Genomic DNA, 16410 nt, shown 5'->3' with positions numbered 1-16410 from the left:
TTCTTCATTACCCTTTCATAGACTTTCATAATATGTGATGTTAGACTCCACAGGCCTATAATTACTTGCCTCAAGTCTTGATCCACTTTTGAAAGTAGGGTGATATATGCTAATTTGTGCTCATCATAAATCTTGCCTGTATCTACACTTTGTCTTAATAATATTGCAAGTGGCTTTGCGATAGAATGAACTACTTTCTTTAACAAAATAGCAGGGATTCCATCAGGCCCTGCAGCAGCTCCATTTTTAATTTCATTAATTGCCTGCACAATATCAGCTTCATTAATTTCTATGTCAGCTAAATATTCACTATTTTCGTCCCTTACTTCTATATCATTATCTTCATTATCTATTCTAGGGGTGAATTCTCTCTTATATCGTTCTGCCAGTAATGTTGCAAATTTCCTTTTTTTCATTCGTTAATCTCCTTCAATTCTCAGAGGGCCTACTATTTCTATTCTTCTTTTATTCATCTTCTTCGCATATGGGTATAAGAGTTTGGGGGTTTGGCTTTGATATTTAATAGGGTTTTTTCTTCCAATTCCCGTTTTTCATTTTCTTTTGATTGTATAATCTTTTGTTCTGCATTTTCTATCTTACTTTTTAGTTCTATAACTTTCCATGCATTTTTTTCTTTTGCAAGACCTTTTTTCCACTTTCTGATTTTCTGGAACAAGATCCTTCTGTCTCTTGGTATGCATGAATGATGTTTACTTTTCTTCTTCGGTATATAGTTTATCCACTATTTTCTCTAATATTTTTTATATAATATCTCCGTATTTTACCCTTATGTCATCGCTTACGAAAATGTTATCCCAATCTTTGTTTAATTCTTCATTTATTTGCTGACCATTTTATATTTTTACTGTAGAAGTTGTATTTTCCATATCCTTCCCACTTTTCATTTCTTGCTTATCTCTGTTTTCACTTGCTTTTGGAATGACTGTTAATTCTATGACATTATGGTCTGAAATACTCGCATTATAAACTATTATTTCTTTAACATAAATTAACCCTCGTTCACAAATACTGGGTCTAAAGTATTTTCCTTTCTTGTTGGCAGGTGATTTATTTGTTGAATGTTGTATTCTAGTAGCATATCTAATAGCTTTTCGAATTGCCTCTTATCTTCTGCACTACTATTACTCTCTTTTTTATATGTATAAGTACATCCACAATCTCCTATTCGTTCTTTCCATTCTACGAAAGGAAAGTTGAAGTCACCAGATAGGAGAAATAGTCCAGTCCTTGTGATTTCTACATATATCATCCAATTTTTCAATTATTAAGTCAAACTCTTTAGTATTAGGAGGTCTATATATTACTATGTTCATTAATTTTTCAGATTCAAATTCTACCGCTATTAGTTCACATTCTGAGTTACTATCTCATATATTTTTCCTTGTTTTTTGTCTTTCCCATATATTGCGTTCCCCTTGATTCCTATTTTTTTCTATCTGATCTATAAGTTTGGAACCCTTTTATTTGATCATCCTTCCCAGTCTCTTGGGAATACCAGGTTTCACTTATATTCATTATATCTATTTTCTTTTCAATTTGGGTTAGTTCTTTCTAAGTACTCTATTTTTCTTTTTGAGTTACTCGTAACTAACAAACCCTGCGCATTCATCACTATGATGGTTTGCGTGTTTTCTCCTTCATTTAATATTGGTATAATAAGGATTTTCCCATGTCTCTTTCCTGTTCTGGTATGTTGTTCTTTTTTTCATTTCCAGAAATTCTGACATTAAAAATCCAACTTTTCCATAATATTTGATCTTCCTTCATCATAATTATTCATTTTGTGTCTGAATCTGCAATTTTCTCCGTTTCTGCAATATCCTCTTGCATAATAAATACAGTTATTATCCCTTGAGTAGAATTTTGGAGCTGATGCATTGAAATTTTTTGCTGACATCTCTGCATATCTCATTGGTGGTTTGCTTTTCTCTTTTACCTGATATTCTTGATTTCTCTCTTTATTTGTTTCTTTCTTATTTTGGATTTTATTACTTGGTTGGTTATTTATTTGATTATGATTCATGGCTACAGGGTGCATATATTTGCATTTTTTGTTCGAACTTACATCCTTTTCCTTCTTTTAGGTTTTTGCATATTTTTGGATGCAGATCTCTGCAATCATCCCCATATCCATCTAGGTATGCACATTTACCATATATTTCATAGTTGTGACATACCTTAGGATGTTTGTAGTAACATCTTTCTCCAAATCTGCAATTTCCCTCTTTTCAAAAGGTTGCAGATTTTGTCTTTCTTGTCTATTTTTTCCTCCTCTTTCCCGTCATTGTGTAGATCTGGGTAGAGCCTCTTCGTGGGATTTGCTTTTTCTAGTTGCCATATCAGTAAGTTTATTTCTTCGTAGGTATGCTGCTTTTATTGCCTCCATATGTAGTATCAATGAGTATCTCTGCATCCATACTTTTATCTTGTTCTTTGTTTTCCTTATTTTTTTCTGTCATTTCATTTTTGTTTACTTCTCTTCCGTTTTCCTCTTCTTCTTCTTCTTCTTCTTCTTCTTCTTTCTCTTCCTCTTCTTCTTCATCCTCAACTATTTGTACATTCAATCTTGATTTAATAACATTGTCTATCCATGATAGACATGTTGAACAAAAAATTCTTGTATCTTTTCTCATATCTTGTATTACCTCAGCACACTGTGGATGGGTCGGAATGTTGCATGCAGCACATTTTCTGATTAGGTTTTTGTGGATTGACTATGCTAATACCAAACCTTACACCAGTTTGCATGCTTTTGGCATTCTTTTTCCTAATGCGTCAATTAGGATATTCACAAGATTCACCTTATTCATTTTCTTTGTCGGAATATGTTGGTTTATGTATATTTTCTTTATGAGTCTCTTGACCACTTGGATTTTATTTGGAACTTCTTCAATTATTTTCAAGATGTTTTCATTAGATTTGTTCCAGTTTGAAGGATTATATCCTTCTAATATCTATGAATGCTTTTGTATCTTTTTGGTTATGGACTGTTGCTGATTTCATAGATGAGAAATGCCAGTTCCCTTCCTGCTACCTCATCGTATTGCGAATCTGCTAAACACGCTAAATTACGCCATCTCTTCCCGCAGTTGGAACTTACTGCCATCTTGTTCTAATTTACAGTATTACACTTGATAAACTAACTTAGAAGACGCTTTATCCTACTATTTTCACACTAATCTTATCACCGATAGTTCACGAACACTTCTAGATATTTATTCTAGTCGTATGTTAAACTTGTGATATCTGTTGATTAATCTGATTTCACGCGGAACGTCTCACCAAGCAAGATGGCTACTACGAGAGAGAGAGAGAGAGAGAGAGAGAGAGAGAGAGAGAGAGAGAGAGAGAGAGAGAGAGAGAGAGAGGAATCCTTTAAAAAATGAAAAAAAAATGCATTGTTAAAAATACACTTCATTTCTTTATTTTCTGCTTAATCACTCGACGAGTACGACAACACAAATACATAAAGGGACACAGAATTAATAACTCATTAAGCAGAGAGGGAGAGGATTATCTTCTTTACCTCATTCTACAATATTTAGCCAAGCAGGAACACGCGTAGAAACCAATAGGATCGGGAGAGAGATCTCCCTAAGACCCTCAACCCGGACATAAATTATCCAAGAGCTTTTCGTACTTTGAAAATCTCGACCATGAAAAATGACACAACTCCCTCTAAACTTCCCTCCTAAAATCTGCATACCGACCTTGCCTAAGGATCGCAGCGAGAAGAAGAAGAAGAAGAAGAAGAAGAAAGAAGAAGAGGAACGCATATTCAATTACCAGCGAAACTTAAAAAGACTAGAATTGCTCAGATAATATTCACAAAAATGTTTCGCAAAATTCGAAAATATTTCGTATTGTGTATCATACAAATGGTCTTCTCTTTGCAGTAAGGTTTTGGTTGTCGTATCTCGACTGAACAAACTGGATCTCATGGTTAGTGTAAGACCCGACCACTTTCAGAAAATTGTATAAGAAATGCTTTACGAAATGCGAAAATACTTTGTCATAGTCTACCACATGTACTCGAACATGTTAACCTAGATCTTATGACCTAAGATCGGATGTTGACTTCCGGTTTGTATAATTTAGTCGGCGAACATGAAAATGTTACTCAAAATTGCAGAACTAAGCTTTTATATAAATAAATATCGATGCCTTCAACAGACATGCACTTCATTAAAGTATGCATATGTATATATAATTCATTACAAGGCAGCCTATAATATAGTTATTTTATCAAGGCCAAATTGTTCATCGAGACTGGACTAACACCTTCTACACGACCTTAAGAGCTATCATTCTGTAATGTGGAACTGCCGTAGATAGTTAACAGAACATACAATTTAGGCCTGAGTCCAAGCTCTGTGACCTAAGAGGTCATTCAGCGTTGAAAGGAAAATTGCAAGTAAGAGGTTTATATTATTAAGGTGAACAGGAGGACTGTTAGATCGGAATGAGAAATAAGACTGATGACAGAATATGAAAGGAGGTACAGTAAAAGGATTGGAGGGGGGTTGAACCTAGGATGGCTGAAGGGACGTATTTGGAATGAACCTCAAGTAATGCCTACAGTGCAACGCGTGAGGTGCACTGACGGCACTAAGGGAGAATTGCCGTTGAGACGACTTTGCAAGTTTCGCCTAGACGAACTCATCCGGTACTTTGTTTGTTTTATAAACTAAAATTCTAGTGAGTTTCGTTGCAATGTTACACTCTAGTATCCGTTCTGGCTCCTTGAACACCTTCAATTCCATCCACTGACCTTGCAATAGCGCCTCATGATATGTTAACAGTAAAAGTTTTCACTAATATCTGCTGCCGTAAAAGAAACCCATCTCTTTGCTAATTTAACGTTACATTTACGGTTACAATTTCGCTGATCGCAATTACAGAACACGAAACATCTTATATATATACATATATAACCTGACACAGCAATTTCTGTAATTACGTGAGGACGAGAGAGAGAGAGAGAGAGAGAGAGAGAGAGAGAGAGAGAGAGAGAGAGAGAGAGGAATCCTTTAAAAAATGAAAAAAATATGCATTGTTAAAAATACACTTCATTTCTTTATTTTCTGCTTAATCACTCGACGAGTACGACAACACAAATACATAAAGGGACACAGAATTAATAACTCATTAAGCAGAGAGGGAGAGGATTATCTTCTTTACCTCATTCTACAATATTTAGCCAAGCAGGAACACGCGTAGAAACCAATAGGATCGGGAGAGAGATCCTCCCAAGACCCTCAACCCGGGACATAAATTATCCAAGAGCTTTTCGTACTTTGAAAATCTCGACCAGTGAAAAATGACACAACTCCCTCTAAACTTCCCTCCTAAAATCTGCATACCGACCTTGCCTAAAGGATCGCAGCGAAGAAGAAGAAGAAGAAGAAGAAGAAGAAAGAAGAAGAGGAACGCATATTCAATTACCAGCGAAACTTAAAAAGACTAGAATTGCTCAGATAATATTCACAAAAATGTTTCGCAAAATTCGAAAATATTTCGTATTGTGTATCATACAAATGGTCTTCTCTTTGCAGTAAGGTTTTGGTTGTCGTATCTCGACTGAACAAACTGGATCTCATGGTTAGTGTAAGACCCGACCACTTTCAGAAAATTGTCTAAGAAATGCTTTACGAAATGCGAAAATACTTTGTCATAGTCTACCATTCAAACTGTCCTTTCCTTGCAGTAAGGTTTTTTTGCAGCCATGTACTCGAACATGTTAACCTAGATCTAAAGACCTAAGATCGGATGTTGACTTCCGGTTTGTATAATTTAGTCGGCGAACATGAAAATGTTACTCAAAATTGCAGAACTAAGCTTTTATATAAATAAATATCGATGCCTTCAACAGACATGCACTTCATTAAAGTATGCATATGTATATATAATTCATTACAAGGCAGCCTATAATATAGTTATTTTATCAAGGCCAAATTGTTCATCGAGACTGGACTAACACCTTCTACACGACCTTAAGAGCTATCATTCTGTAATGTGGAACTGCCGTAGATAGTTAACAGAACATACAATTTAGGCCTGAGTCCAAGCTCTGTGACCTAAGAGGTCATTCAGCGTTGAAAGGAAAATTGCAAGTAAGAGGTTTATATTATTAAGGTGACAGGAGACTGTTAGATCGGAATGAGAATAAGACTGATTGACAGAATATGAAAGGAGGTACAGTAAAATGATTGGAGGGGGTTGAACCTAGGATGGCCGAAGGGACGTATTTGGAATGAACCTCAAGTAATGCCTACAGTGCAACGCGTGAGGTGCACTGACGGCACTAAGGGAGAATTGCCGTTGAGACGACTTTGCAAGTTTCGCCTAGACGAACTCATCCGGTACTTTGTTTGTTTTATAAACTAAAATTCTAGTGAGTTTCGTTGCAATGTTACACTCTAGTATCCGTTCTGGCTCCTTGAACACCTTCAATTCCATCCACTGACCTTGCAATAGCGCCTCTGGATATGTTAACAGCAAAAGTTTTCACTAATGTCTGCTGCCGTAAAAGAAACATATCTCTCTGCTAATTTAACGTTACATTTACGGTTACAATTTCGCTGATCGCAATTACAGAACACGAAACATCTTATATATATACTATAACCTGACACAGCAATTTCTGTAATTACATGAGCACGAGAGAGAGAGAGAGAGAGAGAGAGAGAGAGAGAGAGAGAGAGAGAGAGAGAGAGAGAGAGAGAGTCCAATGCCATTAATTCCGGGGAGAGCAGACGAGACGAATAAACTCCGAGAAGCATCCGAGCATAAACAGTAATGAGATAACTACTTCTTTAAAAACGTTGTATTTCTGTGTGAATGAGACGAAGTTTTATATATACATATATATATACTTTTCACCATCCCGGAAACTTCCTAACTTCGTAGCGGACGCGAAAAAATACCACTAAGTCCTTCCCCTCGCCCTTAACGATACGAAGAAGTTCAGACTTCTCTCTTAACTTCAAAGGGACTTTCCTGGAAGTCGGTGGGTCAGGTCGTACCGGCCGGCTAAAAGGAAACGTGTTGGAGAGAGAGAGAGAGAGAGAGAGAGAGAGAGAGAGAGAGAGAGAGAGAGAGAGAACCTTAAGAGGGTCATTTGCAGTAAAGATATTTTAATGCAGATCGTTTCCTCCACTTCTCCTTTGACTCGGGTCATGGCGAGTTGTAATTTTCGATAGTCAGGCGAATGCTTAGAAGAAGAGAAGAAGAAGAAGAAGAAGAAGAAGAAGAAGAAGAAGAAGAAAGGTTAGATTTCAGTTCCAGGACGTCGTCTTTATTTTTCTGTAATCGCAAAGGACTAATAGATTAATCAAAAAAGGGGCGTTTCCTGCAAGCGTCAGAACAACTGACACAAGTCGCTACGACTACGATCAAATTCGCAAGTCTAATACGCAAGAAAACTCCAGAGCACGAAGCGCTCTTGACTGGAATTCCAGTACACTGGATCTCCTTTCTATCTACGTTAGAAAAAAAATTTATTAATACTTGAGCTACTAAAACCTTCTCACACTACACAGCACAAAGCGTTCTTGACTGGAGGTTCCAGTACACTGGATTTGTTTTCAGTCTATAAAAATATAAAGTTATTACTCTATTTTAAATAATGTCACACTGGTGCATTTGGTTTGAAATAAGAGTTACTGAAATATTCTCACAATGCAGTTGGTTGGAACCGAAGGGGCTAACATAATTTAACCTGGGCAACTGGTTTTATAAAGCAGGAAATCTTAAAAAACCGCATTTTACATGAAAAAAATTACTTTCTATCAAAAACTATATATTAGATTTTTTGAGTGTCATTATATTATATAATCGTCTACTTCCTTGACTTCTATTGTATCCTGCACATAAATTCCATCGATGCCACATTCTCAGACATAAAAACAGCCTTTGTATGCAAATCACTGTCAGAAATGAATAAAACGAACGACCATCCACGCGGAACAAGCATAAAAGTCAATTAGCTAAAATAAAAAATAAAAAAGAAATACAAATAAAAAATCCCAAACATCCAGGGAACAGAATGCGCACGCGCGAAAAATGAGAGAAAACGGCGAGGAAAATAAACAATGAATACAGGTCCATTAGCCAACACATAAAAAGAGAAGATACTTCCACCTAACATACGACACATATATCCAGTTAACTCGAGAGGAGAGAGAGAGAGAGAGAGAGAGAGAGAGAGAGAGAGAGAGAGAGAGAGGTTTTACGGTTCCCCTAACATGCGACATATATCCAGGTAACTCGAAAGAGAGAGAGAGAGAGAGAGAGAGAGAGAGAGAGAGAGAGAGAGGGAGAGAGAGAGAGAGTTTTACGGTTACCAGCCGTTTCAAAAGCATAGCATTATTTTTTTCAGTGTATAGAGGCTTTTGCAAAAATCTAAGTGCCACTGCATTCCTTGGAATAATACATGCAAAAATATATAAGATCTCTTTTGGCCTCGACTACATATAATAGGATTCCTTTCTCATTCCAGTTCCTGTTCACTTAGCCAGCGGCTGAGGTAAGTATATTTAGCGTAAGCTCCAATGAATTACCGTTAATAAAATTAAATTATATCTACGGAAACAATATAAGACTCATATTTCATAAGATCGGTAGAATAGACCGTCCAATTATATGTTGCATCCTTGCAGAGTGACGCGTCGGTGCACGAATAAGTAGATATTCGTTTTGCATTACACCGCTTACATTCTCGAATGTTATTAAATAATACTTCTTCAACTAAATGTTAAAAAAAAAACAATAAAAAAACCTCAAAATGAGCTTTACCAACAGACCGGTCAATTTTCAGAACTTTCAGCTCAAGTTATAAACTGAACAATTACGTATGCATATAATGTACAAGATACACACACACAATAAACACGGTTCGCGTATTTCAGTACTTATTCTACAAGAATAAACGCACAAACGGTAGCTACAAGTACAAAGGGACAACTTCACTCGGATACAATTAAATCTATCATCAAAACCTCGAACATTCTAACTATTATATCATCCGAGCAAATGGATCCGCCTACCCGCCCGACGGGCAGGAAGAATTCCTTTCTGAAAGCAAGCACGCAATAGCAGCCATCCCCTCCCCCTCCCCCCGATAGTTAAATTCGCATCTTTAACGAGGCGTGATTTCGCCCCCCCCCTTCCCCTCTCCCCCAGCTCCCACCCCCAAGAGAGAGTGCTTTCAGAATTGTCAAGTAATGGCCTACGCGAGAGCACAGTGCGTGCAACAATAATAAAAAGACAAAATGCCGACGCGTAGACGAGAATTTGGACGCAATTATTGTTGTGCCTTCCGGTTTACGTTTCAAAGGAGAGCGTTCAAGGGGAGTTTCTTTAAAGCCTGAAACAGTTCGGTGTTCGTTTCAAAGAAGCGCGTTCAAGGGAAAGTTTCTTTAAAGCCTGAAACAGCTCTGTGTTCGTTCCAAAGAAGCGCGTTCAAGGGAGCTTTCTTTGAAGCCTGAAACAATTTGATGTTCTTTTCAAGAAAGCGCATTCAAGGGGAGTTTCTTTAAAGCCTGACACAGTTCGGTGTTCGTTTCACTGAAGCGCGTTCAAGGGAACTTTATTTAAGGCCTGAAACAGCTCTGTGTTCGTTTCATAAAAGCGCGTTCAAGGGAAGCTTCTTCACAGCCTGAAACAGTTTCCCCGGTTGCTTTTCGTTTGATTTAACAGCTCGAATGATGAGAGGTACACGGCCTCGTTCAGGAAGACGGATGAAATTGGACGAAGCTCGTCCTAGATTTGAACTTTTCCCTCAGTATAAGTTTCTATTAACTTTGTTTTTCTTTCTTGGTATGGTTGTCTCCAAGAGGGGTGAGTGGATCTCTAGGTGGGGGAGAATTAGGGGGGAGGGGGGAGGTAGGAGGTAGAGAGGAGGTAGGGAAGAATGGGGGAAGGGGAGGAGGCAAGGATCAAAGGGAGGAAGTAGAGAGAAAGAGGAGGGGGTAGGGTCAAGAAAGGGAAATGATCAGTAAGACGTGAATGAACGTGGGGCGTAGGTCAGTAGTAGAGAAGAATGGGGGGGGAAAGGGTAGGAAATATTGCAGAACGGGGGGAAGCAGAGGGGAAGGGGAGAAATCAGAGGGGAAGAAGACGAAAGGTAGGCAGGAAGAGGAGGGAGCAATCGGTAAAAGGAGTGAATGAGGGAAGGCATAACAACAACTCGGCCCTCCCAGCCAGCCATGTAGCATGGTTTCCGTGACTGTCTGTGAACTCGAAACGTCAGTTACAGCCATCTCCTCCGAAAACCCAGCGTGCGTATGAATTTGCATCGCTGATTATAAAGAATGGTTGCATTGCTTCCATGAAAAACTAATACGAACGTCTGGTGGCTGCGGCTTGCGTGACGGACAACACACACACACACACGCACACGGAAGCAGCAAGCAACAGCAAAATACATAGGTTATCATTATCAAGCAAGGATGGAGAGTATATTTATCGCATTGGCCGTGATCAATACAGACCCCCAACACGATCCGGTGAGTGTGATAGGTCAGTGAATATACGGAGAGAGAGAGAGAGAGAGAGAGAGAGAGAGAGAGAGAGAGAGAGAGAGAGAAATTTGTCAATGGATGTATTCGTGAATAACACTTGAATTGGAGGATGATATTAACAATGCTTATTACGTCATATTATACTGTATATAAAGGCTGACTTATAAAATTTCCAGGCTATATTTCCCGTTTGGGTCAAAGTTACATATTGGCAATAATTCCTTTTATTAGTTTTCTGCAAACAAAATAAACGAATTTTTACCAGAGATAATTAGGAAGGCAGTCTGCCTTTCCTTATTCCTAATCTTTCGACGAAACTATTTCGGATATTCCCGAGAGATTAAAATATTTAAAGCAATGTTAAGATTTAAATAAGGTAATTTTTTTTATTAATCTCACGACAATAATCCTCACGGCATCAAATCGTCGTCATTAACTTTTAAAATAAATTCGCTTCACATCGTAAACGTGTCATTAACTTTTTTGTTCTGCTTACAAATAATAAGTTTGCATCTAACGACAATGGTCGCTAATGTCAAAAAGTAGAGATGTTTTTCTTCCTTAACATAAAAAAATAATATATCATAACGTTCCGCACTGATCCATTTCCCACCGGGGAGCAAAAATGGAACCCAACTACGTGGAACCTCAACCCACACACCGTGGGAACAACATCTAAACCCCTTTTGGTGGCCTCTCCTTACCTGTCCTCAGCTATGCGCGCCAACAGGGGCTCCAACCACCCCTCCGTGCACTCCACGTGGGCGTCCAGGAACGTGATGACTTGACCTTTGACCTGCTTGGCACCCAGCAGCCGGGCGCGGATCAGTCCCGAACGCTGACCTGTCCTCAGGACTCGAACGGGCACCGGGAGTGTTTTGACGTGTTTCTCCAGCTCCTCTCCTAGGTAATCTACAGAGGGAAGGGAAATTGGTCTTTTTTTAATACTAAGAGAGGGAGGGAGAGGGGGGGGGGTTAGTTTCTTTAGCCCTACTGGATTTGCACGGGGGAGGGGGTGGGTGGATCTGGAAGGAAAATACTCTGGAATTTGTTTCCTAATCGCTAGAAGGGTGGATATGTATATGTACGTATTTGTGAACTGTGACATATATATGATGTCACAGTGTTTTTTGAAAGGGATATGGGTATTTCATGTCGCTAGGATGGAACAAGTAAAATACTATCACAATCCTAAGGGGGAAAAAAGATGGATAGATTTTATCACTAATAAAGTTATCAAGACAATTTATGAATAAAAAAAAAGTTTTCATATCAAAACTTTCAAGATATATGACATTATTCTTTGTCACTGGTACACAAACAAAATATCAAGACTATTTGTCATTAACACCCAATATATCAATATATCCATAAGCAACTATAAGCAATCTATAACCGAGACTATTATTCAGCAAATCTCTTGGCTAAATATATCCACAACCCAGCATTTCAATACATCCACAACCTACTGAACTGGCTGCAAGCAATCACAAGCATTTATAACCGAGAAATTCTTTATCAATATACAGTCAACTAGTATATAAAACTAGTAAAACAATGAGCCTTAGTTACTTCGCCGCAATCGAGTTTTCTGTACAGCGTATAGGGCTGTAAGAGCCGCGGCCCTTGAAACTTTAACCACGGCCCGGTGGTGGCCTGGCACGATGATGGCTAAATTTAACCTTGAATAACATAAAAACTACTGAGGCTTGAGGGCTACAATTTGGTATATCTGATGGTTGGACGGTGGGTGACCAACTAACCAATTAGCAGCCCTCTAGCCTCAGTACTTAGGCAATGAGGGCGGACAGGAAAAGTGCGGACGGACACAGATAGCCATCTCAATCGTTCTCTTTTACAGAAACCTAAAACTACTATACATCAAAACTGTTAAGAGATAAATTAACCAACCCCTATTATAGTAGAATGACATCAACCGTGCATTTGATGTCTAGGCCAGTCCCTTACGACTCTCCTGATTGGCTATTGATAAGCCAATCACAGGGCTGGAAACTCTCAGTCTCTCTCGAGAGTTCACATGGGTAGGATCTATGTTCCACCTCTCCTGAGATATAAGTCTTTCAAAAGTGTCCCTCAGGAGAGAGGTGGAACATACATCCTGCCTATGTGAATTCTCGAGAGAGAGAGAGTTTCCAGCCCTGTGATTGGCTTATCAACAGCCAATCTGGAGTGTCGTAAGGGACTGGCCTAGACATCAAAAGCACGGTTGATGTGAATCTACTATAGTATGCTCACTAATAGTAGGTCTTCCAAGCTATTACGATGAAATCCTTTGCCACCAATTCCCTCTCTGTGTCCTTACCTCTCTCTGAAGCGTCGTCGACGAGCAAGATCTCCTGGAGGAGCGCCGCTGGCGACCGCTGGATGATCGACCAGACCGTCCGGAGAAGCGTGGACCAGGCTTCGTTGTGGAACACGATGACGATACTGGTCTTCGGCATCAGCGGCGGGTAGGTCTTGCTTTTGCACCTGTCGGGGGAGGGGAAAGTATATGAATGAAGACATTTTGGTTAATTGGTGAGTATAATAATTTGCCTTCACTTCTTTTAGTTTTGATTTATCTATTACCATTATCATCATCATTATTATTATCATTATATTCAGAAGAAGAACCCTATTAGATTTGGGTTTGATTTATCTATTATTATTATTATTCAGAAGATGAAACATGTTCATATGGAACAAGCCCACCAAAAGGGCCACTGACTTTTATTAGTTATAGCTTTGATTTATCTATTATTATTACCATCATTATATTCAGAAGCTGAACCCAACCCTACCGATCTGGCTTGATTTATCTATTATTATTATTATTATTATTCGGAATATGAAACATATTCATATGGGATAAGACCACCAAAGGGGCCACTGACTTGAAATTCAGGCTTCCAAAGAAAGGGAAAAAAATGAATTAACTCAACAAATAGGAAATGGATAATCAGATTAAGAACAAATGTCCATATCTAGTTAACCAAAGTGGCAATTGTTTTTTGGCTATGCGCAGCCGTTAATAAAAACCTAAAACTGGTAAACCTCTTTGGCAATAAGATCTCCCGAAGAAGGGCAGCCAACTTTGTCACCAGCTCTCCCGATTACAAGAAGTTGAAAGCACTTTATAGGGTCTCCCTTAGGAGAAGGGCGACCGAGTATCTCCTAATCAATAAAAATGAAGCTGGTAACTATATGAAACGAAATTAAATTCTCGAAGCCGTGCCATAAAACTGTATGGAACAAAATTAAATTCTCGGCCATTAGTTCCTTCGCTCGCAGCAAGCGGAACGAATCAGGAAAAGCGGAATTGGGCTAATTAAGCTGTAAATTCCAGAGATCTCTTCTATGAAATCTGGCAACATGAGGCCATTGTATATAGGCGCACGAGAAAGCCTCGTGTATCCCAACCCTCCCTTAACCCTTCCCACCCCCTCCCCCTCCCCCAAAAAGGACTTTGCCTCTGAAAGGGGTCCTATTTTGGGAGGTGCATTCCAAAACCGAGCGTGACATTTCCTTGCCCGTCCTCCGCCAACAGGTGGCGCCGATGGCTCTCTCTCTCTCTCTCTCTCTCTCTCTCTCTCTCCGAGATGCTTGAGCCGATTCGATATGCAATTGGTCGTGTATAAGAGAGAGAGAGAGAGAGAGAGAGAGAGAGAGAGAGAGAAATCCTTAAACACGACCAATTGCATATTGAATCAGCTCAAGCATCTCAGTTTCTCCCCCCAAATGGCCGAGAGGGCTGGAGTGGATTGGATGGGTGTCAGGTGCCTCTGCGTCCGATGCACACCAACAAGAGCGGCAGCGCCAAAAGCAGCAGCAGAACAGCAGCGGCTGCTGCAGAAACAGCAGCAGCAACAGCAGCAACCAGCAGCAACAGAGTCCTCAGAATTCCAGAGAGGGGGTTTTCATACATTTCAGACTCAGGTGTGTGTCTGTTTGAGAAAGCTTTTAGTTTTGAAGGTTCTGAGTCGCGTTTCGATTTGCAGCTAAACACCGACCATGACAACTGGGTCCTCCCTTTTTTTTTTTTTTTAAACTTGCCCTTTTTATCAAACTTAAATAATGGAACACATAAAAAATACCTTTGTTTATGTTCGAAAAAATTTGTTTTAAACTTGAATAATGGAACACACACAAAAAAACGTGTTTGCGTACGAAAAAATTTGTTTGCGATGAAAAATTGTGTGTTTGTGTACGGAAAAAAAAGCTTGTGTTTGTGTGAAAGAGGAAAAAAAGCTTGTGTTTGTGTACGAAAAAACATCGTGTTTGTGGGAGGAAAAAATCTTGTGTGCGCGCGAAAGAGAAAAAAAAAAGCTTGGGCGTTTGTGCGTGAGAAAAAATCTTGTGTTTGTGTGTGAGCTGTGTTTGTGTGAAAGTTAGGGCGTTTGTGCGTGAGAAAAAAAAACCTTGTGTGTTTGCGAGTAGAAAAAAAGGATTTTGTCTTTCTAAGAGAAAAAAAAAGCTTGCGAGTGTGTGCGTGAGGAGAAAAGTGTGTGTGTGTGTGTGTGTGTGTGTGTGTGTGTGTGTGTGTGGTGTGTGTGTGGAGAGAGAGAGAGAGAGAGTAAGAGAAAAGGTGTGGAAAAGCTTTTGTCATATAATGATGTTGAGCTTCTTGTTAACCTACAAAACAAACTGACAACTGTAGACTTTTCGTAACTCGAATTTAACGTTACCAAATCCTATTTGAAAAAAAATTCTTCATTTACATCAATCTTACTCAGCCTTGAAAATCAAAATAAAAGGATTTAGTTCGGCTTGTAAAAAGATAGTTTTAACTACAGAGGGCAAACCTCCAAATTCTATATTACAGGGATATTTGATCAATAGTCAGTACTCTTGCAATAGACATAAAAAAAGGCGCATAGTTATAAAACTGATATCAGATTATATTTAATGGTTGTTGATGGGTATTTATATGACATGGGCATTTATCCTGTTAAGCCTATTAGGCAGTTAAATAACGAATAATTATTGATCATGACGAGAGCTCAAGTTTCCACAACGAACATCATCATAGACGTCAACTTCCATTCCACAAATTGACCGAATTCAAAAATTTCAAAACAAGACTTAATTTGATTTCCCTCACTTTCATAAAAGTCGTAATTAGCATTCCAGTTTCATTAACAATTATTCACCCCCCCCCCCCCCCCCAATAAAAGGCAGAGAATCCACTCCATCTAAAATGATTGTTTAACGTCAATCAGAAAGAATTAGATTTCAATTTGAGACTGGTTTTATATTTATCAAAAAGGACGAAAAAGGGCGAAAGGTTTGTTTTCATTTTATCTGTTCCCTTTCCTCGAGTTAAATACAGATCCTTTACGTGAAGGTGCGATGCATTCGGAACTGGAATATACGATTTATGAGGCCATTCAGCGCTAAAATTGATGTTAATACACTTTTATGAGAGCGTGGAAAGTAAGATGGAAGGAAAGAGAATATGAACGACAGTAAAAGGAATAGAAGGGGTTGCAGCAAGGGGCCCTAAGGGACGCTGCAAAGATCCTTAAAGTAATGCCTCAATTTCACATCTGGTAAGAGTAAAGGGCCCCAGCTAGATGGGACCATTTTTGGGCCACTGGGAAGGGACCTAAAAATGAATATAGCTGCTGCTGATGATGATGATGATGTTGGTGACAACTTATGAAAACCAAAAATAACGTTGCCTGGCAGCAGTTTTTTTTTTCATGATCATGAAACAAAAATGAAAACTTATAAAAAATAGCATTGACTAAATGGCAAAACAACTTTGCCTAGCAATAACGCACCTTCATGATCAGCACATGAAAACAAAAAACCCATCGCCCTGATTAAACTCAAGTGACAGCAACAGAAACCAATCAAGCTAAAA

The 16410-nt window shown here is 38.8% G+C and overlaps 1 protein-coding gene across 1 annotated transcript in view; it reads right to left on the bottom strand.

Annotated features, from left to right (window-relative positions):
• Positions 1–16410, bottom strand: part of LOC135206037 (polypeptide N-acetylgalactosaminyltransferase 5-like) — a gene marked incomplete in the record, with an annotated part of 590860 nt that overhangs the window by 35274 nt on the left and 539176 nt on the right. Inside the window, 2 exon segments of the mRNA XM_064237212.1 lie at positions 11249–11456; positions 12868–13034. Coding sequence (XP_064093282.1) covers positions 11249–11456; positions 12868–13034 — 375 coding nt within the window.

Source organism: Macrobrachium nipponense, chromosome 29 (genome assembly GCF_015104395.2).
Source record: "Macrobrachium nipponense isolate FS-2020 chromosome 29, ASM1510439v2, whole genome shotgun sequence".
Lineage (NCBI taxonomy): Eukaryota > Metazoa > Arthropoda > Malacostraca > Decapoda > Palaemonidae > Macrobrachium > Macrobrachium nipponense.
This window is presented reverse-complemented; position numbering and strand designations above follow the sequence as displayed.